The 23,566-nt window shown below is 63.0% G+C and overlaps 2 protein-coding genes across 11 annotated transcripts in view; one reads left to right on the top strand and one right to left on the bottom strand.

The window, feature by feature from the left end:
* STK32C (serine/threonine kinase 32C) overlaps positions 1 to 2,108 on the bottom strand; it is a 32,365-nt gene extending 30,257 nt beyond the window's left edge. The window contains exon 1 of the mRNA XM_024555426.3: positions 1,735 to 2,108. Within this exon, the coding sequence (XP_024411194.3) occupies positions 1,735 to 1,996 (262 nt within the window). The 5' untranslated portion in view covers positions 1,997 to 2,108. The remainder of the gene's footprint in view (positions 1 to 1,734) is intronic.
* Positions 2,109 to 7,022: 4,914 nt separating this feature from the next.
* On the top strand, positions 7,023 to 23,093 carry LRRC27 (leucine rich repeat containing 27). Of its 10 annotated transcripts, XR_011651078.1 has the most exons (12): positions 7,023 to 7,116; positions 7,647 to 7,915; positions 9,373 to 9,503; positions 10,094 to 10,152; positions 10,551 to 10,685; positions 11,554 to 11,902; positions 12,762 to 12,908; positions 13,798 to 13,894; positions 15,413 to 15,549; positions 16,274 to 16,403; positions 17,556 to 17,999; positions 21,888 to 23,093. XR_011651078.1 is itself a non-coding variant. In XM_071221137.1 (11 exons), exons 2-11 carry the CDS (start codon positions 7,688 to 7,690, stop codon positions 21,905 to 21,907), a joined length of 1,338 nt encoding a protein of 445 aa, XP_071077238.1. In that variant the 5' UTR covers positions 7,023 to 7,116; positions 7,647 to 7,687; the 3' UTR covers positions 21,908 to 23,093. The 10 variants fall into 10 exon arrangements, 9 of the variants coding, with proteins under 9 accessions (XP_071077238.1, XP_071077235.1, XP_071077237.1 ...); XM_071221137.1 differs by lacking the exon at positions 17,556 to 17,999 and having other exon boundaries at positions 15,413 to 15,454; XM_071221134.1 differs by lacking the exon at positions 17,556 to 17,999.
* The last annotated feature ends 473 nt before the right edge of the window (positions 23,094 to 23,566 follow it).

Genomic DNA, 23,566 nt, shown 5'->3' with positions numbered 1-23,566 from the left:
CTCGTCTCGCCGAGGCCCAGGTCAGTCCTGGTCACCTGTTCCCTGACAAGCAGGTGATCGATCAATGGTCCTGTGTGCCGGAAAGCAAGCACCTGTAGCCATCACCAGTTCCCACCTCTCACGGGCCCAGCTGGCCGGTGTCTGCGCCTCCTGTGCCTAGGCAGACACGGGGGTGGGGGCAGGACTGCTAAGTAATCCTCGAATCAGATTTCGAGCACCCCAGAGGGATTCCGTGCCCCTTTTGCCTTTTTAATGACCCTCGAACCCTGAGACACAACACTCCGACCACGCGGAACCCTTCCACCCTGACACGCAGAAGGCAGCGCACCCTTCAGTTCTGCATCAGTGGCGCCGTCCCTGCCTCAGAGAGCAGCACGCGAGGGACGGAGCGGGCCAGCTCCCGCTGACACCAGCCGTGCTGAAACCCGCCGACTGTCCGCCGCGTTCTCACGCTGTGGTCAGAGGCTGGACGTAAGTCTGCCCCTGGATCCGTTCCTAATTCACTCCGGGCTTTCTGTACGTCGAAGTGTTACGCTAAAAACAAAGATGAAGAGCAGGAAACAGTCCCAGCAGTGACTTCTGCTGTCCCCACGGTCGGCGCACCCTGAGAGGGGCCCTCCAAGCCCGTGGCTGGTCCAGCAAGCCCGGCCTCGCACTGCGTGCCCAGGCCCAGCCCCCGCCCCCGCCCCAGCACATCAGCTGGCTGCCGCCCGCTGATGCCCGTGGCATCCGGCCTGCACACTCGCCAACACTGGCCTGAGGTCGGACTACCGTAATTTCCTATGATGCTTAAATTATTTATCAGAAATAAATAGCTTGGGCTCTCACGCTGAGCTGTGCTCTAAAATTATAGAAGATCCATTGTACCTCTGCAGCCTGCCTACAAATGAAAAAATTGCATATTTCAACTATTTTAGGAAAATGTCAAAAAATATCAAATGTGTCATCACGGTACCATTTGACTGATCTGCGTGGCATCTGCAGGAAAGGGCTGAACATTTGCGTGTGAATGTGTCACAGCACCCCAAAGGTGGACGCCACACACACAGCCACCTTCCCTGCGAAGGTGCCTGGTGCCCAGCCTGGCCGGGGAGGCGTGGCGGGATGGACTCCTGCCTGCCACCTGCTTTCCGCCTGCACCCACCTCCCTGTGGCCACTCAGGGACACCTGTGCTCTGGATGGGCAGCTTCACCTGCAGGAGGACCTGACAGAGCAACCCAGCTCCCCAAGGGGCAGGCCCTGCACAAGGCAAGGCCCCCTCCAGGGCACATCTGAGGGCAAAGGTCGGGCACGCCAGTGACCAGTGCCACGCAGGCTCCTGGGCCTGGCCCTCAGCCTGGAGGCTGAGAGCTGGGGCCAGGGGCTCCGAGCCACCTGTGGGCACCATCCCCCCTGACAGTGGACACCGCACAGGTGCAGAGTAAGGAGCCAAGCTGCACAGGGTCCCTCCCAGGAAAATGAAAACGCACAGCCTCTGTACGTCGCACCTACACCCGGAGCCGCCCGACCGCCACTGGACACGGTGGAGGATGCAGGCGGGCGCCATACACACGCGTGGGCACCGTGGTCCGCGCGTTTCCTCGGAAACCAGGCAGTCCCGGACGTCTTCCCACCGGTGGCCTGGGTGTCTAGATGCGAGGAAATCCTACCGCCGCGGCCCTCCTGCGAGAGCGCGTGGGGGCCCCATGCTGTCCCCGGAGAGGCCGGAGTCCCCGCCGAGCGGCACAACTCACCGTCCTCCTTGTCGTCAAACACGGGCCTCCGCGCTGGGGCCGCCGACATGGACGAGCTCATCCTCTTCTTCCACTTGCTCCATGCAAACAGGGGGCGCGGCTGCGCGCGGGCATCGCCGGAGTCCCGGGCTCGAGGCTGGCCGGTGGCGGACGGCTGCAGGGCCGGGGGCGCGTCGGGGCCCGCGGAGCGTGCGCGGCCGGAAGGCGGCGAGCCGGGGGGCGCCGAGGCGCTGCTGCCCCTGCGCTCGGCGCCACTCCTCATCGCCGGGCCTGGGTGCGCGCCGCGGTCGGAGACCCGGGCATGGCCCGCCCGCCGAGCGGGGAGCGGGAGTGGGAGCTGCTGGCCGCAGCCGCCTTGCGCCCCAGCCTCAGCGCTCGAGGGTCCTGGAGGCCGTGCGGGCTCCGCCGACTGCGAGCGCGCGGGGGCGGTGCCGGGGCGGTGCCGGCGGGAAGGCGCCGGGGTGAAGCCGAGCGCTGGGGGCGGAGATGGGGCGGGACTGGCGCGGGTGGTGGCGCGCGGTTCCTTGTACTCGCCGATCACTTCGGGAGGGGCCAGTTCCGCGTGGACCCTGGGGCTGCGGCACCGACTGGGCTGCGGGGGCAAGAGCGAGGGAAGAAAGGTTCGCGTCCCCTGCAAGTATCCGGGAAGCCCCCAAAGGACAGAGTCCTGAGGACGGGGACAGCTCCGCGGGGCAAGGCGACGGAGACTAGAGGTCCCCCGCTGAGCCTCCCCACCCCCCTGCCTTCGTGAACAAAGCCGGCCCTGGACTGCCGCCTCTCGATCTGGGAACCTTAAACGTCAGCTTGCGGCTCTGCGCTGTGTCAGGCCGCGCCGAGCCGGGGATGGGGCTGCGGGAAAGGGCTGCGCTGGGACCGAGGCCGGATAGCGCTCAGGACTGGGAGCCCCGTGGTGCTGGGCCTGGTGCAGATCCCTCCCGGGGGTGTAGGTGGCTCGCGAGACAGCACCGGGAGGGGTGGGGTAAGGGCAACGGCCGGGCTGGGGCGCGAGCCCCTCCCCTGGCGGCGGGTCTTGTAGAGCCCGGCTGCGAGCGCGCGCACACGCTTTTGCGCGCCTGGGGTGGCGGCGGCGCTAAGCACGTGCGCCCGCGCTCTCCGGGTCTCCTTGGCTGGGTCCCTGATCCCCCTCCCAACGGGCCGCCAGGTCACCAGGGCTGAACTGGAGCCTCTGGCGCAGGTCCGCGCCCCAGGATCGCTTGGAGACCTGTGCCTGAGGTGCTCGGGGTCTCCTGGCCCAGCCCAGGTCTGGCAGGGGCCTGGGCGTGGACAGCTGGACTCCCTGCGGTCTTTGCCGCGAACTTGCGAGGCGCCAGGCGCGGTTTGACGCCGTGCACCTGCGCCAGGTGAGGTCGCCTAGCTCCCTGCGCCTAGGACTTTTGTGACGGAACAGTCGTTTTTTGTCATGGGTTGTTTGACCCACTCTTGGAAGCCTTGGCCTCCTTAAGTTCTGCCTTCCAGCCAGGCCATAGAGCAAGGTGTTCCTTCCTACTCTCAGAAGTCCAGGAGGGCCTTCTTCCGCCCCACGGCCACTCTGGGGATGCATGGCCACCGGGGTCCTGCGGGTCTCCCTGGCGGCACCGCCCCTCTGTGCACGCACACCCCTCAGCCTCTCGGCTCTGTCCTGCCGTTTCCCTGCTCCCCTCCTCAGCCCAGCCCCTGGTGGTTGTGCTCCGTCTCCTGCCTCCACGGGTGGGACGCTACGTTCTCCCCCTCCCTTTGACATTCACTGTGGCTCCTCGACCCGCTTTACCAATGAAATGGGAGCAGAGGTGGCCTGTGTCATTTCTGGGCCATGCATCACGTGGGGACCACCTGCCCACCAGCTGGAGAAAAGGTTGGGCATGGCCTTGGCCCAGAGCAGACAGGTCTCTGCAGCCCTGAAGGCGCTGTTCTGGGGGGGACTGAGGCAGAAATGGGGGCCAGCAGTGAATGGAGAGGGGCGATGAGGCCACCAGAGTCCCTGCGTGCCCCAGGGTGGTCCTGCGTGCCCACACTGACCAGGACCCTTGTCGTCTCACTCCCCTGACAGGAGACCCTCAGTGACCTGGAAACAGACAAGTCCACCCACAGCACCCAGCGTGTGGGCATGTGCGGCAGGGTCGTGTGAGTGGAGGTTGTGACATTTCATGTTACCTGTCCTGGGAGAATGTCACTCTGGGGCAGGTGGGTAAGATGGTCATCACCAGTGGTACTTACTTCCCTCCGAGTCTGGGGCTGCTCACCTCTGCCAGCCAGACCTCAGGGAGCAGGGCCAGCTGTCCCCACCCACCGGCCGTGACACAGAGGAGCCCAGAGCCATGTCCCCAGTCACTGTCCTCTCGGAAGCACCCCGTTGTGCCTCCAAGTTAAAATTAGAGTGTGGAATGAGCCCAGTGGCTGGTGAAGGACAGGCACACACAGGGAGGAGAGAGTGGAGTGGGGGCAGGATCCTTTCCCCCACCTTACTTCTGAGGCAATGCTGACGTCTTCACAAAGAGCGACTGCTCCACTTTCCTGCATCTTCCAGCTTTCTGCAGTCGCTCGATCCCCTTTTCAAAGCAGGCTCATCGTCTCCCTCGCTCCCCGATTCATCTGTGCAGCTGTGAAGCTAAGGCAACCCCGCGGGGCAGTTGCCACCCTAACCTCCCTGCGAAGGTGGCATGGTCATGCCTCCGAGGCCAGGGTGTGAGGCCTTGCGGGGCCCAGGCAGCTGACACCCGGTGCGCAGGTGCTCGGCCAGAAGGTGAGGCCAGGTCAGTGGGCTGGCAGGGACGGAGACAAGGGGGTGTTGTGCAGCCTGTGTGACCGGCACCCAGGGACTCGGTACCCCACGGAGGTTGAACCCGGGCCAGGGGCCAGTGGGCATGATGCTTGTGGGTGCAGTTCTCATGAGACCGTGAGCCTGCTCAGTCTGTGCCCTACACGGGCCCCCGTGGAGAACTTACTTCTCTACTTGAGAGTCTTGTTGTGGGGGGGCAGATCCCCACCTTTTTGTGTCCCCTTAGGTATGCATGGAAGGAGGCAGGGGGCGAGAGAGGCTTGGAGCCCCCCAGGGGGCCCTCCACAGACCCAGGGGCCATCTTGGACCGCTGTGACCACCCTGCTCCCTGGTCTTCCCTGTAACATTGGGGCGACAACCCCGCCTCCTGGCATCATCCGGGTGAGCCCTGGACATTTGCTGGCCAGTCTGCCACGGCCTGTGCATCTCCTGGCGCTGCTCACTCAGAGCTCACTGCCATGCGACACCGTGCTTTCGTGGCTCCGCCTGTCACAGAGCAGCGAAGCAGGCCTGGGAGGCAAGTCTCCGCTGAGCTCACTGCCATCAGCTCAGGAATGACACTGTTGACGTCCCGCAAACACCTCACCTGGGCCTGGGCACGACCACAGCGGGTGTTGGGAGCCCCCCCACCAGACGCCTGGTGCTGCCCCTCACTGGACTGACTCTTCCTTTGCTTTGTGACAACTGACGCACACAGAGTGTCCTGAGGCCACAAACGTAACACCCACAAGCAGCCACTGCCCTCACCAGCCGCAGCCCTCTGACCCCTGTCCAGGCTGCGGCAGCCTGGATGAGGGGACCACCTGTCCTCTGGCCTCCACCCCAGCAGCTCCCTGGGGCTGTTGTAACAAGCACCACAGACGGGCGCTGTGAACGACAGACTTTTATCTCCGACAGCGTGGAGGCCGGAAGGCCAAGACCAAGGCGTCGGTGGGGATGGTTTTTCCCGTGACCTTTCCCTGTGTCCTCGCATGTGGTCCCTCCGTGTGTATCTGTGTCCCAACGTCCTCGTCTGATAGAAGACCAGTCCTGTAGGATTGGGGTCACCCGTGTGACCTCACTTCACCTCTGTAAAGGCCCTATCTCCAAACAGAGTCACGTTCCCAGGGCGGCAGGACTTCAATGTGTGAACTCTAGGGGGCGCATGTAGCCCATCCACTCTTGTCTCCTACCTGCCCTCAGCCTGGGTTATGGGCTGACCGCCCCTAGATTTTTCTTGTTCTAGACTCTTCTCATTCGCCCGTGCAACTTCACACGCAGCCTCATTCACACGAGAAACGATTGTGCCGCAGAGGTCTCCCGAGACCTCGTCTTTCTAAGATTCCTCCTTGTGGTTGTGGGCAGCTGCTGTCTATCCAGTCCTGGCCTCTGCAGCTCTGCCCCGTCCGCGCTGCGGTGAGCGAGGCCGCTGTGAACGCCTTGGTCCCTGTGTCCTCACACACGTCCACACCTTGCTCTCGCTCAGGGACACCGGGTCAGACGTCCGGCCTCCGGGACTGCGAGGGGATTTCGTGATTTGTTACTACAGCGGTTGGAAACGGATACACTAGAGTTTTTGCCCTATTCCACGTGAGTTTCACCGTGATGGGCATCCATCAGACACTGCCCTGGAAATAATGATCTCCCCACGTACACCGATCTGTTCCAGCAGGTCTGTGTTCTGAAAGCCTTTCGTTTGAAAGAAAGCACTCCCTGTGTTCGGCTTTCCTTTTGCGGGTTAGAGATGTCTGCTGTCTTTGTGGTCCAGGTTTCTCGAGCAGCCGCTTCACCTGCCACTGCCGCTTCCTCTTCAATGAGAGAATGGGCTCTGCTTACCAGAGATTACCGACATGTGAGGGCAGCCTGTGATTTGGGGAACACATCTTTCCCGGGGTCTCCTAACTGGGCCTCGAGGGGAATTTCGCGTGAGATCGGGGGTCGGGGGCAGAAGCCCCAGCGTCTTTACACTTGGGAGGGCAGGGCCGGTGCCCAGGCGCGGCCGCAGCCCATGGTCCTCACTGGTGGGGGGCAGGAGGTCAGCTTTCCGCTGCTCCAGCTCCGGGGAGGGGGCGCGGGGGGCGAAGCCTGCGTGCTGGGTGAGGGATGGCGCAGCTTCGGCAGGACGCCCATGTGGCCGATCCATCCCCGGGCTCCGGCCGGCGCTCCGGGCGTCCGGTTTGCAGGAGGTCGTCTGTCCTCAGTTTACCTCCACTTCCCCCGCCTACCACGCCCTGCACCCCCGGGTGGAGCCGAGGTGTGTGCCCGCTGCCCCCGTGACCCTGGAGGACCCAGGTCTGCCCGAGAGGCGCCCAGTTAGTCAAGGGCGGGCTTTCGAGTTCTGGACACCGGCGGCGGGCCGGCAAAGCGACTTCCGCGTGCGCTTAGGCGGCTGTCCTCGGGGGCCGGGTGTCCGCAGAGCGCGGCGGCCGGCAGGACCCCGAGCGCACGCGCGCCGCAACCCCGCGCGGCTTGGCTCCTGCGGCGCCCCGTCCGGCCCGCGTCTCCATGGCGACCGCGGGCGCCGCCGGCCTCCATTGTTGGGCTGCAGCTCTGCGCGCGCGCTCTTGGCGGCCGGGTGTGCGGGACAGGCGGGCGCCGGCGGCGACGGGCGCGGGGCAGGGCCGCAGGTGAGAGGGGCGCGTAGCTGGCGGGCCGGGGCGCGCGGCGGGGGGCAGGCCGCGCCGGGGGCCCGCACCGCCCGGCCCCGCGGGGGAAACCGAGGCGGGGCGGGTCCTACTGTGCCGCTCCCGGCTTCCAGGCGGTGTCCCCGTCGGGGACGCTGGGGCGGTCACTGCCGCGGGGGGCTCGGAGAAGGGCCACGCAGGGAAGGGCCGCGCCTTAGCCCGGTCTCGGGAAGGAAAGCGTCGCTGACGGACTGGGACTCGGTCCGACCCGGTTCGTCTCCGACGCGGCCGCTCCTGTTCTGCGCTCCCAGGCGTTGAAAGTTGCACCGCAGAGCTCCATGGGGCCGCGTGAGCAGCGGGACGTCGTAATGGAACCTTCCCGCATCCAGGGGGGTTTAAACACAAATTTAAAAGTCAACTTTAGGACACGGATTTAAAACGAGGAATTTGTAAGCGGACCGGCCATGCAGCGAGCCCTGCCACCCGTGAACGAGCAGCGGTCCTAATTGTGCCGTGTCCCCTCCCGTCTCCAGGTGAGCGGTGGCCCCGCAGGGTCGTGTCCTACCGCTGACAGATGGAGGGAACCGGCGCTGGGGCTGCGGCCCCGGAGAGCAGCGCCGCCCCGGAGAGCAGCGCGGCGCCCGAGAGTAGCGCCGCTCCTGCGAGGAGCCCGCTGGCCTCCCCCTGCGAAGACAGTCACGGGAGGGTGACGGGGGCCATCTTCTCCTCCTTGCCAATCCTAGACTTGAGTCAAAATGGACTTCAGCACCTGGGAGACGTCCTTAAAATCCCCACCCTTAAAGTAAGCGGGCGAGTCTCCAGGTGTTGTCTGCCCTGCACTGTGCAGGCGCAAATGAGCTGCTCACCCCGGGCTTTCCCTGGCAGCCTTCTTTCTCTTCAAGAGAGAAATTCTAGAATGAGCTAGAGAGTTCCGCAGAGTTCTGCGTGCTGCTTACGACAAATGAGAGACCCAGGCATGGGACCAGCCAATGGGGGCCCCTCTCAGGGCTGGGCTCTGATGCCCTCTCCTCAAGGAAGCCTCGGGCACCAAAGAGTCAGTGGTAGGCACCACCACCAGAAACACCCCCAGTCTCTCATTTAAGACACAAACCCCTAAAACCCCGGCGACATTGAACCAGCGGAGACTGCTTCTCACCCACACTTTGCTGATGTCCCATGCCTGGCGCTTGGCCAGGCGAGCCCGTCACCACCTGTGATTCTGGGGCAAGGTCCCAGCAGAGCCCAACTGCACTGGGAGGCGGCGAGGGTGCTGGCCCGGGGCTCCGGTGGCCCTGTGGTCAGCGGGTAGGTGGGAGTGAAAGTTTCCGTGGGTCGTTATAAGGGTTCAATGATAAGGCGCATAAAGCAGCATCCACTACCCGGCACACACTCGACGCGATGCGTTGTCCAGCGGTCGACTGACATTCCTGAGTGTGCACAGCAGCTTGGTGGCACCCTGCCAGACTCGGGGTCTTTAGTAGAAACGGCAGCACCGTCACGACAGGTGCTGAACGGGCATTGCTGAGTGCTGTGCCCTGCTCCCCCCATGTACCCATTTCACGGGTGAGGACTCGAGCCCAGAGAGGTTTGGGAACGTGTTCAAAGTCACACAGCTAATAGGTTTCAAAAGCTAGATTTGAACCCAGAAAGTCTGCGCCCTGCCGCGGGGTGGAGCAGACCGTGCATGCGTGTAGCACAGGAACGTGAGCACACGCAGCGGCAGGGGAGGCATCGCGACACACCCATCCCCCTCCACACTGTGGCTCTGACCTAACGTGTGCAGTTCCCCTTTGGTGCCAGCACTCTGTCCCCTCCCTCCTGAGCCATTCCCTCCTTTGTGATGGTGACTTGACCCCCCTGGGGTGAGGGATCCGGCCTCCTGAGATGATGGTTTGGGATTGTCCCTGTGTGGCTACCGGCCACAGGTGATGACACAGCAGACGACTTAGGGTGTGTCCTCCAGCCGTTTCCTGGGATAGTCCCTGGGCCCAGACGCAGCTGTTCCCTCACCGGGCAGAGTTGCCGTGGGGCCAGGGAGGGAGAGCAGGAGTTTGGTGTTCAAGGGCATTGTAGGAGCAGTGTCTGCGCCAGCATGCAGGGAGGACGCACCCTGGGCCCTGGCAGTGGCGCACGGTCCGGAGGTGGACCGTCACGGGCTCTCTTCTGCCTGGCCTGTGCAGCTGCAGTGCCTAGTGGCTCTGTGGGAAATGTGTTTAGGGTGCACTGTGTTTAAAACGTGGTCTTTTTCTCCCCCGGAAGCAACTGCATCTTCAGAGAAACGCCCTGTGCGCCATCCCCCCAGACTTCTTCCAGCTGCTGCCGAGCCTCACCTGGCTGGACCTGCGGCACAACAGGATCGCAGCGCTGCCCCCTGGGGTGGGCTCTCACAGGCACGTGGTCACACTCTGGGCCGGCCCTGGCCCTTCCCCTTCGTCTGCCTGACTGCGCGGCGGCTGCTGAGCTCCTTCCCCTGGCTGAAGTTGGAGTTCAGAATAGAATTGCTTCGTAGTATTTTTGAAGCTGGCCAAGAGGAGTGAGGGCTGAGGGTGCAGGACACTTAAAAGCGCAGGGGGTGCCGGCAGCCACAGTGCCTTTGCTGGGCCGGCAGAGTTGCGTCTGCAGTGTCTGGCTCCCCCTGTGACTCGTGGTGTGAAGCCGCCCGGGGCCCAGGGTGGATGTGGGCGTGAGAGGAAGGGAAGCGTGCAAGGGTGCCCCAGTTCGGACACAAGTAGCTGTTGCAGAAGCCAGGCGGCCCCGGGAACCAGCGGAGCCCGGCCTGTGGCACTGTGGCTCAGCGGCTTTAAAATCAGTTTTAAGATGTGAGCGCTGTGGGCCCCCTGTGGGCTGGGCGGGAGGCTGCGCACGCTCACTGCGCAGACCTGCCCCCTTCACACGAAGACACGAGCGTGTGGTGCTGCTTAGGGACGGTTGCTTGATCTCTTGCTTTTTAAATGATGCCTTTTTTTGTCTTGTTTTAAAGGTATTTGAAAACTTTGCTTTTAGAAAGCAATCCTATCAAAACATTACCTGTGGAGCTGGGTAAGTGCTAAAACAACGCAGCGAAGGGTGGCTGTGGAATGCGGGTGGTCGTGGGGGGCTTCGGCCCGAGGGGCCCAGCCCCGTCTCAGGCCCCTGACATTCGGATGGCGTATTTTGTCGGCTTTGTGCTGGGATTTTCGCCCGAGGGCTGTTGCTGCTGCTTCTGCCTTTTAACTAGCAATTCTGTGGCCAGGCCAGTCTTCCTCTACGAATCTGCCCCCTTTGCAGAGTTTTTTTAAACCAAATCTCAGACATCTGGCAGGTCATGTTACCCAGAATTCTCCACAGGGTCTTTCCCGCCCTGACGTGCAGACAGTTGCTGTCTGCCCCCACCCCCCACCCCCGCGTCCCCAGCACGCAGGCCGCCTGTCAGACGCTGCGGGCTCTCCCCTCTGCAGGCAACGTGAGGACACTGAGGGCCCTGAACCTGAGGTGCTGCCCTGTGGAGTTCCCGCCCCAGCTTGTGGTGCAGAGGGGCCCGGCCGCCGTCCTGAGCTTCCTGCGCGCCTGTGCTGCAGAGCCAGCATCTCGTGGTTGGTGGGACAGTTACCATGACGAACGGCACTGAAACTGGGGTTTGCGCTTTTTAAAACAGGGGCCAGGAAGCCTCTCGTGTCCTCGCTGGACTCTGCCAGCATTTGGGCCACGTGTGGGCCTCCCTGCCGGCCGTCAGGGCCGAATCTTTCCTGGCTCTGTGCTCCTAGTGTGCGTCCTCAGGGCCCGTTGTGGAGCCAGTCTGGGTGGGTGTGGGTGCAGGTTCCCTGCGTGCACGAATGTCACGGAACAGTCCTCACCCCCAAGCACCATCAGGTTGAACAGTCGCTTGAACAGTTGCTCTGTCCATCGACCATGGTTGCCCAGTTTGTAACTGTTTTTCTTTAAAAACGCCGGCCTCAACCGAGCACGTAGTGATTGGGAGCACACTGTCCTGTGCACGCGTGTGGTGTGGGTCCTGTGTCGCCCCAGCACGTGTCCCACAGGAGACCCATGCCCGGGGAACGAGTGCCAGCCCGGGCTGATGATACCCCCCAGCCTGTCGGGTGTCTGTGTGTGTGGAGCAGGGGCCTCAGGCGACCGGGAGACCCCCGTCTTTGGGACACTGTGGCTCCCAGGCCTAACGCAGAACCCGGCAGAGACTGTGGACGATACATTGCAGGCCAGTTTGCTCTCAGCTAATTTACCCAGAGCTAGAGATGAGCGTGTCTGAAAGTCCACAAGCGCGTTGCCAGACGGACACAGCAGGCCCGTGGGCTCCCAGTTGGGTAGAAATAAGGATGACTAGCAGATGCGGGCAGGCGGCCGAACAGCGTCTTCGCTGGCCTGGGTTTGCGTGGCCCGCGAGTCGCCGGGCGGGGCCGGCGCTGCGGTGCAGTTGACTGAATTGGGGTTTTGTCTTACCAGCGATCTCACCCCCTGAAAAGATGAGCCTGAGCCAGCTGCCACATCCCCACTGGGACTTACCCACAGAGTGTGCACCCAGCAGAGAAACCACAAATTCTCAGGGGCCGGAGGGGAGCAGGCTCGCAGAAGCGGTGGAGCTGAGCAAGCTCAAGAGGTACCCCCGTCCCTGCGAAGACTGGCCGACTGAGGAGGAGCTCAGGCGCTTCTGGAAGCTGCGGCAGGAGATTGTGGAGAAGGAGCAGGCGGAGGTTCTGGAAAACCAGCTCCTAGCAGTTGAGCTGCCTCCGAACCTGCGGGCCATGCTGCGCGCCCGGGAGGATGTGGGCCCCGGCCCCAGACACGCCCGCAGGTGCGGTCAGAAGCCGAGGGCTGTCTCCTCGGTCTTGGCAAAGTTGAAAACCGCTTGGCACTGTCTGTTAAAACCCCGGGGGTGGGGCAGGGGCAGGGGCAGGGTGTCTGCCTGCATCACCGTTGCCGGCTGCACCTTGGTACCAGCCGGGCTCTGGGTTCAGTCACCCCTCATGGCTCCAGTGAGGTGGTCACACAACAGAAAAGCCCCAGTCCCGTGGGTCTGAGTGTGTGTGTGAGTGTGTGTGTGCATGGCACATGTGTTCATGGTGTTTGTTGTGTGTGCATGTGTGTGCACTGCACACGTGTGCTGCGTGTGGCATGTGCACGTCTGCTATGTGAGCAGGCCGGGGCCGAGGGCGTCGAAGGCGTCCTGAGCCTTCCATCTGCAGGAAAGGCGGCCAGGTGTCCACTCGCTCTTCTCTCGCCTGTTCTGTGGGTTTGGACTTTTCCAAACAAAGACATTTGCAGCGTCACCGAGTGTAGCCTTGGAGCTGCGGAAGCACGGTGTGCAGGTGTCCGCAGCTGCCTGGCCGTCCACCTGGCGTCGGCCACTCAGGGGCAGGACTGTCTAAGCTGTTTAGAGACCTCCTGCTCCCCACCTGTCATTTTTGTTAGGAGCAGCAACGAGTGCTCCTCCAGGTCACTTGGGAGCCGTGTCAGAGCGCACAGCCCTGGGGTCACCTGGCACTAGGGGTGGCAGTGGAGGGCACGCCGTCGGGGGCCACCACGGCTGGCCCAGCATGCACCTGGCCGAGAGCCCAGCTCTCGGGTCTTGTTTGTGTTCTAACGTGTGTCTTCCAGCTGCGGGCTCCTCGTGGGTCTGCTGGGTGCGCGACTGCAAGCCTGTGTCGTTCCAGAAGGACGGCACCCTCCTTCAAGGGTGCCCTGCCTGGCCTGGCGCCAGCATACCCTGCGGTGAGCTGGGCAGGGCGGCTGGAGGAGAGGCGGGCCTCGGCGCTCCGGGAGCTCCGGGAGAAGCAGGCGCAGATGGAGCAGCGCAGGAGGTCAGCTCCGGCTCCCGCGGCCCAGCGCCAGGCCCTGCGGGTCCTCTGGGCAGGTTCCCCCGGCACCTCGTCCCTGCCCCACCGCCTTGCGCCGTCTGCCTTTCTTTACTTACCTTTGATTTCTTGTTCTTTCTTAATTCGCCCTCCTCTCCTTTCAATTACCTGGCTGGCAGGTAATTCTAAAGAATGTTATTTAAAAGTTACATCTCGTCGGTCAGGTCTGCTCTCAGCCCTGCCTTGCTGGGTCTGCCGCACTCACCCCTGTGCTCGCCCTGTCCTGTCCTCCTGCTGGCCGTCCACCCTCCCTGTGCTCTGGGCCTCGGGAGGCCTGCAGGCCAGCGTGGACCTCGCCCACAGCGCCTGGGGACCTCTCCCTTTCTGGTTAGGTTTGGCCAGTGCAGGGCCCCAGCCGGAGGTTGGGGGGGCAGGAGGGAGCACTTTATGCCCCCGTCCCTCCCTGTGAGTGCCCCCTGGGCCTGCTGGGCCCTCCCAGTGGCCCGCACCATGGCTCTCACTCTGGGGTTCCCACAGCCACTCCTTCCCTCGTCCAGGGGCCTGGGTTGGCTGCGGCCCTACTGTCTCCTACGCTGCCTGCCCAGGACCCCTGCCCCTCCGCTGTGGGTGGCCCATTGTGAATGAAACCTCCCAGGGCCTGGCCTCCTGAGGCCTTACCTGATGGAGGCCTGGGAGCACCTGCTTCCCCCCCAGCCCAGAGAGCCTTGGCCGGCCTAGCTCTGCCCCAGGTGCGTGTCAGGCCAATGTCTGCCCTCTGGACGGATGGACTGGAAGGAAGTAAAGGGCTCTCATGTGAAGCTTTACACCTGACGGTAGAAATGCTTGTAAGCTTCCCAGCCCTTCTCCCCGCAACTGACGCAGCATCTCTCTGCAGAGACCGGCGAGTCCTGCAGGAGTGGCGGGAGCAGGCCCAGGTGATGAAGAAGAAGGAGGAGGAGCTCGGCAGACTCCGGCCTCCCCGACGGATGCCGGTGTGTGGTGCGGGCGGGAGGTGGGGCGTGCAGGGTGGGGGTCCTGCCAGCGGCTCTGAGGCTGAGCGCTGGGCTTGCACATGGCCAGTCAGCCCTGCGGTGCAGTGGGCACCAGCTGGAGCTGAGCTGCCCTCAGCCGTCTTGCCGGGTCTCCACCCTTGGTCCTCTTGGCCGCCAGGAGGTTGAGCACTGGGCAGCTGAGAAGCAGCTGTGCAGCAGCCTCGTGCCCTCAGTTCCCAAGGCCAGGGCCGCCGTTCCCACATCATGGGGGACACCCAGCACCCGCCTTCCTTTTTCTCCCCCAAACCATTTGGGGATCTGAGCCCTGACAGGGACAGGGCGACTACAGGCTCTGATTTGCATGGGGTCCTGGGTCCTGCGTCCTGCCCCCCCACTGGCACACAGCCAGTCCATGAGCAGCTACACGGTTCAGCCCCACTGCCTGCCGCCTGCGGGGATGGGCATTTGTTGCCCACCCTCCCCCCCGTTCCTTCCCTCTCTGCCCTCTCCCTCCCACTCTTCCTGGGTGTTAAGCACCTTCATTGGACAGCTTGAGGGCCCACTGGGGATCCACTTAGAGGTGAGGTGACAGATGAGAGACCCAGCCTGGAGGAGCCCCTGGGAGGAGGGCCCCCACATCCCACCCCACCCGCCTCCCCAGGAGCCCACCCGGCCACCCTCTCCCCACACCTGCACTCACCCTGCTCCTCTTTCTGCCCTTGCCCTGCTTTCAGATACCCTGAGGGGTGTGCGGCGTCTCCTTCCTGGCACACGCAGGCACACACAGTCACACACGGGCACATGCACACGCCGGTCTAAAGCTCCCTGAGCCCGGCAGCTGCCTGGTTCTCAGACTTGTCCACAGGGGGGCAGCAGCGGGCCGTGTGGGTTGGTGGGGGCCCTTGTGTCCAGGCTGCACACAGTGGCTTGCAGGCGCCCCTGGTGAGAGGTGGCTGCTGCAGCTGTGCGGGGATGGGGATGCGGGCGGCTCACCTGAGCAGAGCATCAAGGACAGGGCGGGCCTGTGCTCAGAGGCAGAAGGGAGGGCAGGCCTCTGCCATGGTCACAGGCCCACGAGACCCCTGGGCAGCACAGGGCCAGACCCACAGGGCGGTTTGGAAGGCTGCCTGGCTCAGTATCTGGCAAGCCACGGAGGGTAGGAGAGCCCTGACTAGATGTGGACACCAGGCTCTCTGACTGCCATCGGCCACGTTTTAGAGCGAAACTCGGGACTGAGAACAAGGTCGTGTTGGCACGGAATGCCTGAGCCCCGGCAGCCCGCGTGCTCCTGCCTCGAGTGCTGCGAGGGCCTCTGGGGGCGTCCCCGGGCGCTGTGGGGCCTTCCAGCAGGTCCCTGTCCTGGGCCGGTGCCTGCAGCGGCACGTCCAGCCCGAGGCCGGGGGTGACCGCAGGGCAGGGACAGCTGTCCTGACGGCCGCCCCTCGGTGTCCTCGGGGATGGTGTCTATGCTCACGGTGACGACCCCCAGGACCCCGACACCTTGTCCTGTTTCCCTAGGTGGCCCCCGAGGCTCCCTTCGCCACAGATGTGCCGGACAAGGCAAGAGCGCCCGTGAACCCACTTGGACAGAGGGGGCAGAGCAAAGAGAGGTTCCTGCGAGTAAATGACGAGCTGAGGTTGGCCCCCGGGACAGGGTAGGGGGTGTGGACGCCGCCCACCTCCCCACCCTAGCTCAGAGGCCTTGGCTCTCCACCAGCACCTGATGGGCGGGGGCCAGACCTGTGGGGGCTCAGGTAGACAGGATGGCAGGCAGGGTGGGTCCCCCCTTGGGGGCTGCTGTAGCCACCCGGCTTGTCCCCCAGGGACCCCTCCCTGCAGGGACAGCAGCTGCTCGGGGCCTTCTTCATTCCCCACACTCTCCCTTCACTGCTGAGCCCTCTCAGCCCGACTCACTGGGGCGGGGTGCGCCCTCCCCACGGCCGAGCACAAGTGCCGCCAGGGCCTCAGGCCCCTTTCTGCCTCCCTGAAGCCCCGATGCCACCAGAGCCCGTGTCTAGAGGCTACTTTAGTGCAGTGTCCTGTCCCTGTGGGTGAGGGTTCGCTAGCACTGTGTCCCTGACGTGGCAGCAGACACGCCTTTGCCGTGGGGCGTGGAGAACGGCGTGCTGACTGAGCAGCACGTAGCGAACTTGGCGTTCCCACAGTCCAGGGTGTGTTCTGGCAGCTTGTAACCCAGGGCATGTGTTGGGGGAGACACCCAGGCCTGCAGGGAGGGGCGGGTGGCCACCGGTGGCCTCATGGTCGCTGTCACCATGTCGTGGCAGTGTACAGGCCTGAGGGAGGAAGAAGAGTTCCGCCTCCCCGTTGGGAGCAGAAATTCTGAGAGCAGCCTGAGCCTGTGGCCCTGGGTCTCCACAGAGTCGGCCACCAGGGGGCGCTGGAGGAAAGGCTGAGACGGCACATCAGGCAGGTTCGGCAGAGGAGAACCTTGTTTGGAGGGCCTGCTCCGCTGGGGGAGATAAGGAAGGCTCCAGAGGACCTGGAAATCGTGAGTGGTGGCGGCTCTGCTTCGAACTGGGTGGTGTTAGTAAAAACGGGAGGGAGCTCACCACGCCTTTCAGAGCTCATGCTCTCTAAAATTGTGGGTGGCGGGGCGTAGCTGGGCCTTATTTTGGGGGTCAGTCCCAGAAGGATGCTTGTTCAGGGCAGAGGAGCACGTCTGAGCCACATGTGTGCCTGGCCGCGGCTTTGCCTGCACCACCGGGAGCGGGACAGGGCCAGTCTGTGGGGTCCTCACCCGAGCATTCGCACCGGCAAGGCCTGTGGGGCCCAGGGCTGCCGCTGCGCAGGGGGCTGACTAGGGCCGAGGCCGAGGCCGGGCCTGGTGGACTGAAGTGAACAGTGTCTGTGTAGGACAGTTAGCCCCTTTCCGCCCAGCCGGTGGCGGCGTCCATCCTTCCACAGAGATTGGTAAGCACCTACTGTGTCCCGCCTGTCCCCAGTGACACTTGGGCAGCCCGCCCAGCCCGTGAAAGGAGCCGCTGCCCTCCCCCTGAGTCACCAGGCCTCAAGGGTATTGCCAAAGCCGACCCCAGAGGCCTCTGCACCTCGATTCTCGAAAACCTGCCCGCGCGCTGCCCCAGACCAGCCTGGCCCCTGGGGCTGCTCTGCAGGCCGGCTGGTGCTGGGCTGCACCGAGCCTCTCCCCAGAGCCAAGGGCACCGTCCCCACAACCCGTCAGAGAGCTCCATCCCGTGTACCCGCTCTCCTGAGGCCTAAGCAGGGTCTGGGCCACTTCACAGAGACGCGGCCCCCTCTGACCCTGCCGGCCCGGCCCGGAGAGCCCTGTGCCTTCAGGTGTGCCCACCATTGTCGGGGGCGGTTTGCTGCGCGGCCTCATCCTTGGCACCCCTAGCCCTGCCCCTTAGGGCTTCCAAATGTGTGCCTGGCCCACTGCCCCCAGCTCCGACTCCAGAGTCTATTTGTATGGTGAGCAGCCCTGTGCTCACAAATTTGATAACCTACTTGAAATGGACCAATCTTTAAAAGACACCATCTGCCAAAACTCACAAGGACAAATTTGAGTCAGCTGATATCAAAGAAAATGAATTGATAATGTTGAATAGGTTCGTGGGTGGCTCGAATTCCACCAAATATTTAAGGAAGACATCATATGACTAACTGCCTACATTCTCTCCAGAGGATGGAGCCAAGGGGACACTGGGTCGGTCCCTCTGAGGCCAGCACAACACCAAACCCAGCTGAAGACAGCACACAAGAGGGACCTACAGACCAGTCTCTCGTGGCCTGACCAAAACACGAGCAAGCCGAGCCCCGAGGCGTGTGAGAAGAACTCTCCCGGATGACCAGGTGGGATCCGTCCCAGGTGTGCGAGGCTGGCTCAGCGCTCCACAGTCCACGTAGCATTCATGCCCACAGACTGCAGAAGAAGGATCCCATGACCCTGTAATGGGAGCAGGGAAAGCAAATGACAAAATCCACCGTCTGTTCGTGGAAAACTCTGGGCAAGCTGGGCACAGAGGGGACCTCCTCACCTTGACCAAGAACATAGTATATGAACGCCGCAGCCGATGGCACACTGTGGCGAGATGCCAGATGTTCCCCCCCGCTCCTCGGAACAAGGGTGAGCCTCTCACCATCCCTTCTAGCGTCGGATGGGAGGCCCCAACAGTTGCAGTGGCACAGGAAGGGAAAAGGCTTCCCGCTTACGGGGGAAGAGAAGAAATTGTCTTTTTCCTCAGCTGACATCACTGTCCAGGCAGACTGTTCCAAAAATCAACTGAGAAGCGCTGTGACTAATAAGCAATTAAAGCAGGGTCTCGGGGTACAAGGTCAGTACCCCCAAATCAGCCATTTACGGTACACAGCGATGGATGAGTGGAATTTGACATTAAGAACACAATAGTTTGCATAAGCACCCAAAACAGAGGGCAGGCGGGACAGCGAGCCCGCAGCCCCTGGACACAGTCCACTGGAGTCTTTAGTGGAGGCGTAGAGGCCGTGTAGTGGAGCCGCGTGAGGTTCCACAAGAAACCAGGGTGTGGCGAGTCTGTTTTAACAAGTCTCTTTGGGGCACTGGCCCTTGTGTTCTGTGCTGTGGCCCTGTGCCCTCTGACCCTGGAAGGGAGAGTCTGGGGACCCACAGAGAGTGGCCGTCAGGAAGCCACAGGTCAGGCTGGCAGGGCGGATCCAAGACCAGCACAACCGCCGTGTGAGGAAGGTGGTGCCCCGCTCCCAGGTCAGAAAGCCGAGGCCCAGGGAGAGGAAGGGTGACTGGCGGCACCACGGTGACCCACATGTGTGAGCCCGAAGCCGGTGTTCAGCTCGGTGCTGCCCCCTCCGGGGCACAGGTCCCCGGGTGTGCTGTGGGCTGCGTGCCCAGCTCTGCTCTTCCGTGGTTAAAACACCCCATCAAGTTTCTCGGGGAGCTTTCAGTGTCTGGCTCCCAGCGAGTCTCGGGACACAAGGCGGTGTGCACGCAGGCCCCCCTGCAAGGAGACGGCAGTGCCGTGTCCCCTGGTGCGTCCCTCAGCGACAGGGCTCTGCTGCGCAGCCCCTGGGCCAGGGCAGTGCGGGTAGGGAGACAGGGCGCCACCTCTGCATCTCGTTCTGCATCGCTCGCTGGCCCCCTTCGCCCGTCCTAGAATTGGGAGGCCAGAAGAAAAGGGGTTCAAATCCCCAGGAATGCTGTGGGGAGGGGCAGACAGCCCTCCTATTAGCTAGCCAGTTTCATTCTCGTCTTCCCACATGGCTGGCTGTCCCCACAGCGCCATCCCCCGCCTCCAGCAGCGGCCTGCCTGCGGCTGGGCTGTGGCTGACGACAGGAGACTCTGCACCCGGGCCTCCTCACCTCCACCAGGCCTCCCAGCAGCCTCGGCCACGCTGGTGCAGACACCGGTCTGCAAGTCCAACCCGGAGGGATAGGAGGTGTGGCGTGGAGCACACGGGAATGAGGGGCTCCTGAGATGCCGTGGATGGAGGGTGTCTGCGGGCAGTGTTTTAGGGGAGGATCCTCGTTAACAGCTGTTTTTTCTGAGATGTGCCCACCAAGGACCTCTGTCCATGGTCGTCTTTTTACACCACCCGCGGGACCCCTGGCCCGAGAGAGGAGTGCCGCTGGCAGCAAGCGTGTTGTGTGGCCCTAGGGGGCGGGGCTGTGGCGACTCCCTGCAACAGGGGCAATGCTCATGGTGCCGCCTGTCAGGGCACAGGCCCCTGCCAGAGGCCACGTCTCCCAACCTCATGTGACCACCTTCTGGCCAATGGGACATGAGCAGAGAGACCGGTGCACTTCCTGAGCTTGTCTGGAATGCACACGTAATGGCAGGCCCTGGGGCAGCTTTGGCAGGCCCTGAGGTGAAGGCCTGGAATGAGCCGGGAGCGAAGGTCTCACATCCTGCCCCACCTCCTGAGCTGGTGTCTCTGGGGCCTTTGTTCCAGCTGCTGAGCCTGCATCCCAACAAACAGGCCCGGGCCTCTCTCGGGAAGCAGCGAGCCACCTAGTGGGGAGTGTGAGGGCAGCCGAGAGGCTGTGAATCTGAAAGTGGACTAAGAGCTGGGTCTGCCCACGCTGTGTCAGGGCCCCAGGCCCCAGCCCACCCTGCTCAGCTCCCTGACGCCCACCCACCCAGCCGGAGACTTGGGGTGTGGGGTCTGGAGAGGTTCAGCCAGGAGGCTCCCCACTCTCCCAGGGGGCCGTGGGAGCCCTTCTGAGCACTCGGGGTGGTGGGGGTCAGGCCTCTGCACGGCGAGGGCCAGGTGCACACCGCAGTCGAGAGCCTGCGGGGTCTTCTCCCAAGACATCGACAGACAACACAGAGGACCCTGGAATCCTGGCCCTGGGTGTCCCCACCCCTGCCACCCAGTCCTGACTGGACCAGCAGGGCCGCCTCCCAGCTGAGAGCCCCGCCCACCAGCAGCCCCTGTGTTTGAGGGTGGGCTGGGCGCTGTGTTCTGCAGTGTGTGGGAGAGGACAGCAGAGCGAGGGAGGGGCTGACAGACCTGTGGGGAGTGTGTTTGGAAGGCAAGACCTTGAGGGAAACAAAACTGAGACTAGAATTAACCCTTCTGGGCAGCAGCAGGAAACAGTGGCTAAAGAAGCTGTGGAAATGGAACACAGATAATCAAGGATTCTGGAAGTTCAGTTAAAAATATGGCAAAAAAATTCTTAATTACAAAGAACTTAAATAGGTGGGTTTGAGCATGTCCCCAGGAAGCAGAACAGAGGGAAAAGGAGAGCCTGTGCCCAGGAGTGGCCGCTGACTGCCCTGTGTCCCCAGGAGGCCTCGGGAGCAGAGGGGGGAGCCGCTGTAGGCCCAGGAGGGGACGTGTCTCCAGACTGAAGGCCCCTCGTTCGAGGGGGCAGCGAGTCCTGCGGCCCCAGGGAGGGAAGGCCGGGGCTGCATCTGCAGTCTGGTGGGGGCCTGTGCTTGGACCAGTCACCAGCCGGGGCCAGCGTGGAAGAAAGGACTTAAAAAGTTACTCCCTGTACAGCCCTTCTCTGGAAGCTTCTGCAGAAGGTGTACTCCCAAACAAGGGGGTGCACAGAGAGGGAGGGAGTTCATGTCCAGGAGGGGGAACCCCTCCGTACGTGGGGTGGGGAGCTGGGGGGCTCGGGGTCTGTGCAGGGGAGACAGGCCCGTCCGAGGACTTGAGCGGGGAGAGGATGTAGAGAGGGCCACAGTTTGAGAGGACTCAGGGACAAGTACGTAGACAGTGAAGTATATGTGTTTAATCCCACAAAGCATACGAATGTTTTAGGGGAAAAATGTCAGCGGGGTTAGCAGCATCTAATATTCGCTGGTCATGAGGATGCCAACCCCTTGTGTCTGGGCCTGTGGTGTGTCTGCACCAGGGCCAGGGCCTGGGCTGCAGCCGGCAGTCCAGGTTGTGCCCCAGGGAGACCAGACCGAGGGGCTGCGAGGACACGTCCTCCCTGGGGGTGGGAGGGCTGGCACTGCAGACACAGTACCTAGGCCAGCTTCCCAGGGCAGAGGCAGGAGGAGCCCACTCCTTCCTGCTGGCCACTGGCCACCTGCGGGCCACCTGTCTCCTCCTCCACATCACCTCCTGGCCCCAGCAGGGCCTTGGAGCAGAGCCTGCACCAGATCCCAGGCTCAGGGATTCCCTCCATTGTGGGGACGCTGGGCCCGTTTCCGTGCCTGGGGTGGGGGTGGCTGTAGCAGCCCCACCTCTCTGGGCAGCTGAGAGTCTCCAGTGGCGCTGCTATCAGCTGGCTGGGATGGTGCCGGCTGCGGTGACGGGAGCAGGAGAGTAGATTCTCCTCGTTCCTCACTGACTAGCAGACAGCTGTGCACAGGGGCCCTTGGGTGCACGCTGGGGGCGTGGCCGTTCTCTGGAGGGCAGGCCAAGCAACCAGTAGGTCTCAGGGGACAGGGTCTGGCGCCCAAAGGACAGCACACTGTGCTCTCCACAGGACAGTGAGCCAGAAGCAGGTTGGCCCCAGTCCCACCTGGCTGGCTGACGTCGTTCCCTTCTTCCCTCCCTAAAGGCCAGAAAGCTCCAGGATGAGGTGATGAAGCAGAAGCCCGGTCCACCCTGAGCCGTGAGCGCTGGGACTCCCCGGGGACCTTCCACCACGCCCACCGGCCACGCAGCCTCGGAACATATTTCCTAACACGAAATATTAAGCACTGAAAACGTTTACAGATGCTGATGGCAAAGTCTCCCGTACACGGACCGACGGCGTGTCTCCTGCCTGGCGGCCGGGCCTGGCGCTGGCGGGCTCCCTCGGGCGTGCGGGGTCCCAGGGCCGTGGTCCCCCCGCAGCTCTCTGTGCAGGCAGCCTGTTTCCTTTTGATTTTTACCCATGTTGCTTTTCGGAGGTCCCGAAGGTTTCAGCTGCCTTCAGATGAGGAAGAGGACACTGCAAACCTGGCCCACCGCGCTGGTTTCTAGCAACCGGCTGTTTCTAGCAATCGGAGCGTCCCTGACTGGGCTGTTTCTGCTCAGGGGGATACACTTGCCAACTCCTGCCAGGTGACAAGGCCACCAGGGGCTGTGGATGAGCTTGCCTGTCTCCTCCAGCATCGTTCTCCTGTACCCTTCACCCTTCCTGGTGGCAGACCCTCACCCTGTTTGCAGGACGGTGAAATGCAGCCCGGGCCACCCTGCCCCAAAGGGTGCCCATACCCCATCCCGGTCAGCCCTTTGCCCTGCTGTCTCTCACGGCGGCTCTTCGGCCGGCTGCCATTGGGCTTGGGGTCTTGCTCTGCATGCGCTGCCCCCGGGGAGGGATGCTGAGCCCATGGGCAGCCGCCCCCTCTGCCGCAGCTCCTAGGCCCTCTCGTCCCTGTGGTCTCTGGGATGCATGTGTCCTGCCTGGGGTCCAGCTGCAATCACGTCACCTTTCCAAAAAGTCCCTTTGCTCCAAGAATCTTAGCGGTGGTGTGGGTGGAGTCCGTCCCTGTTAGATGGCTACAGTGGAAAGGCAATAGGCGGATTCAGTGTAGTTCCGTCGTCGTCCTGATGTGCCGAGGTTGCGGGTTCAGCCCCCGTCAGGGCACGTACAGGAATCAACCGATGAATGCACAAATGAGCGGAGTGGCAGCCTGGTATCTGTCTGTCTGTCTGTCTCAGACTGGTCAATAAAAGAATTCGGGGTCAGCATTCGGTGGTGGCCACAGGCGTGACCTCAGCCCTGCAGCTGCACGCCTGGGTGTGTTGCTGGTTCAAGGGCAGTGATCCCATTGGTCTGTCAGCCTCAAGATGTGTGTGTCTCTCTTCCTACTGGTGGTGACAGCCTCTCTGCGTCTTCTCCCAGTGCCCCCTGCTCCACCTTCCCCCACCCCGCCTTTCATGTCCTTCCGGTGCTATGCACAGCCACGGCCAGGACCATGTCCTCGCTGCCCCTCCATTACCTAGGGCCAGGTGACAAGCCACGCAGGGGCCCCAAGGGCTTCCCCGTGTGCCCCTCTGTAGGGAGCTCGGGCTCTAAGGATGCGAAGCAGAAGCTTCCAGACTTTCCTCAGGCTTAGGCCATGGATAAGTGTGACATGATTCCTTCATCCGTGACCTACATGCCCCCACAGGTGGGCAGGCTGCCTGGGCACCCTGTGCTGCTGTGGCTGCACAGCACAGGGCAGGCCCTCTGGCCCACCTGCCCCAACTCCCCGTCTGTCTGTGACAAGGGAGCTCGGTTTCTGGCCAAGCGGCTTGAGCCCTCAGGGG

Source organism: Desmodus rotundus, chromosome 4 (genome assembly GCF_022682495.2).
Source record: "Desmodus rotundus isolate HL8 chromosome 4, HLdesRot8A.1, whole genome shotgun sequence".
NCBI classification, from domain to species: Eukaryota; Metazoa; Chordata; class Mammalia; order Chiroptera; family Phyllostomidae; genus Desmodus; species Desmodus rotundus.
This window is presented reverse-complemented; position numbering and strand designations above follow the sequence as displayed.

What these genes read in the sequence shown, in the direction of transcription:
- LRRC27 (XM_071221131.1), top strand. Translation starts at nt 7,688, where the DNA reads ATGGAGGGAACCGGCGCTGGGGCTGCGGCCCCGGAGAGCAGCGCCGCC. An exon ending in TGCAGAGCCAGCATCTCGTG is followed by an intron (nt 10,686 to 11,553) that starts GTTGGTGGGACA and finishes TTGTCTTACCAG; the next exon opens with CGATCTCACCCCCTGAAAAG. An exon ending in GGCCTCCCCGACGGATGCCG is followed by an intron (nt 13,895 to 15,412) that starts GTGTGTGGTGCG and finishes CTGTTTCCCTAG; the next exon opens with GTGGCCCCCGAGGCTCCCTT.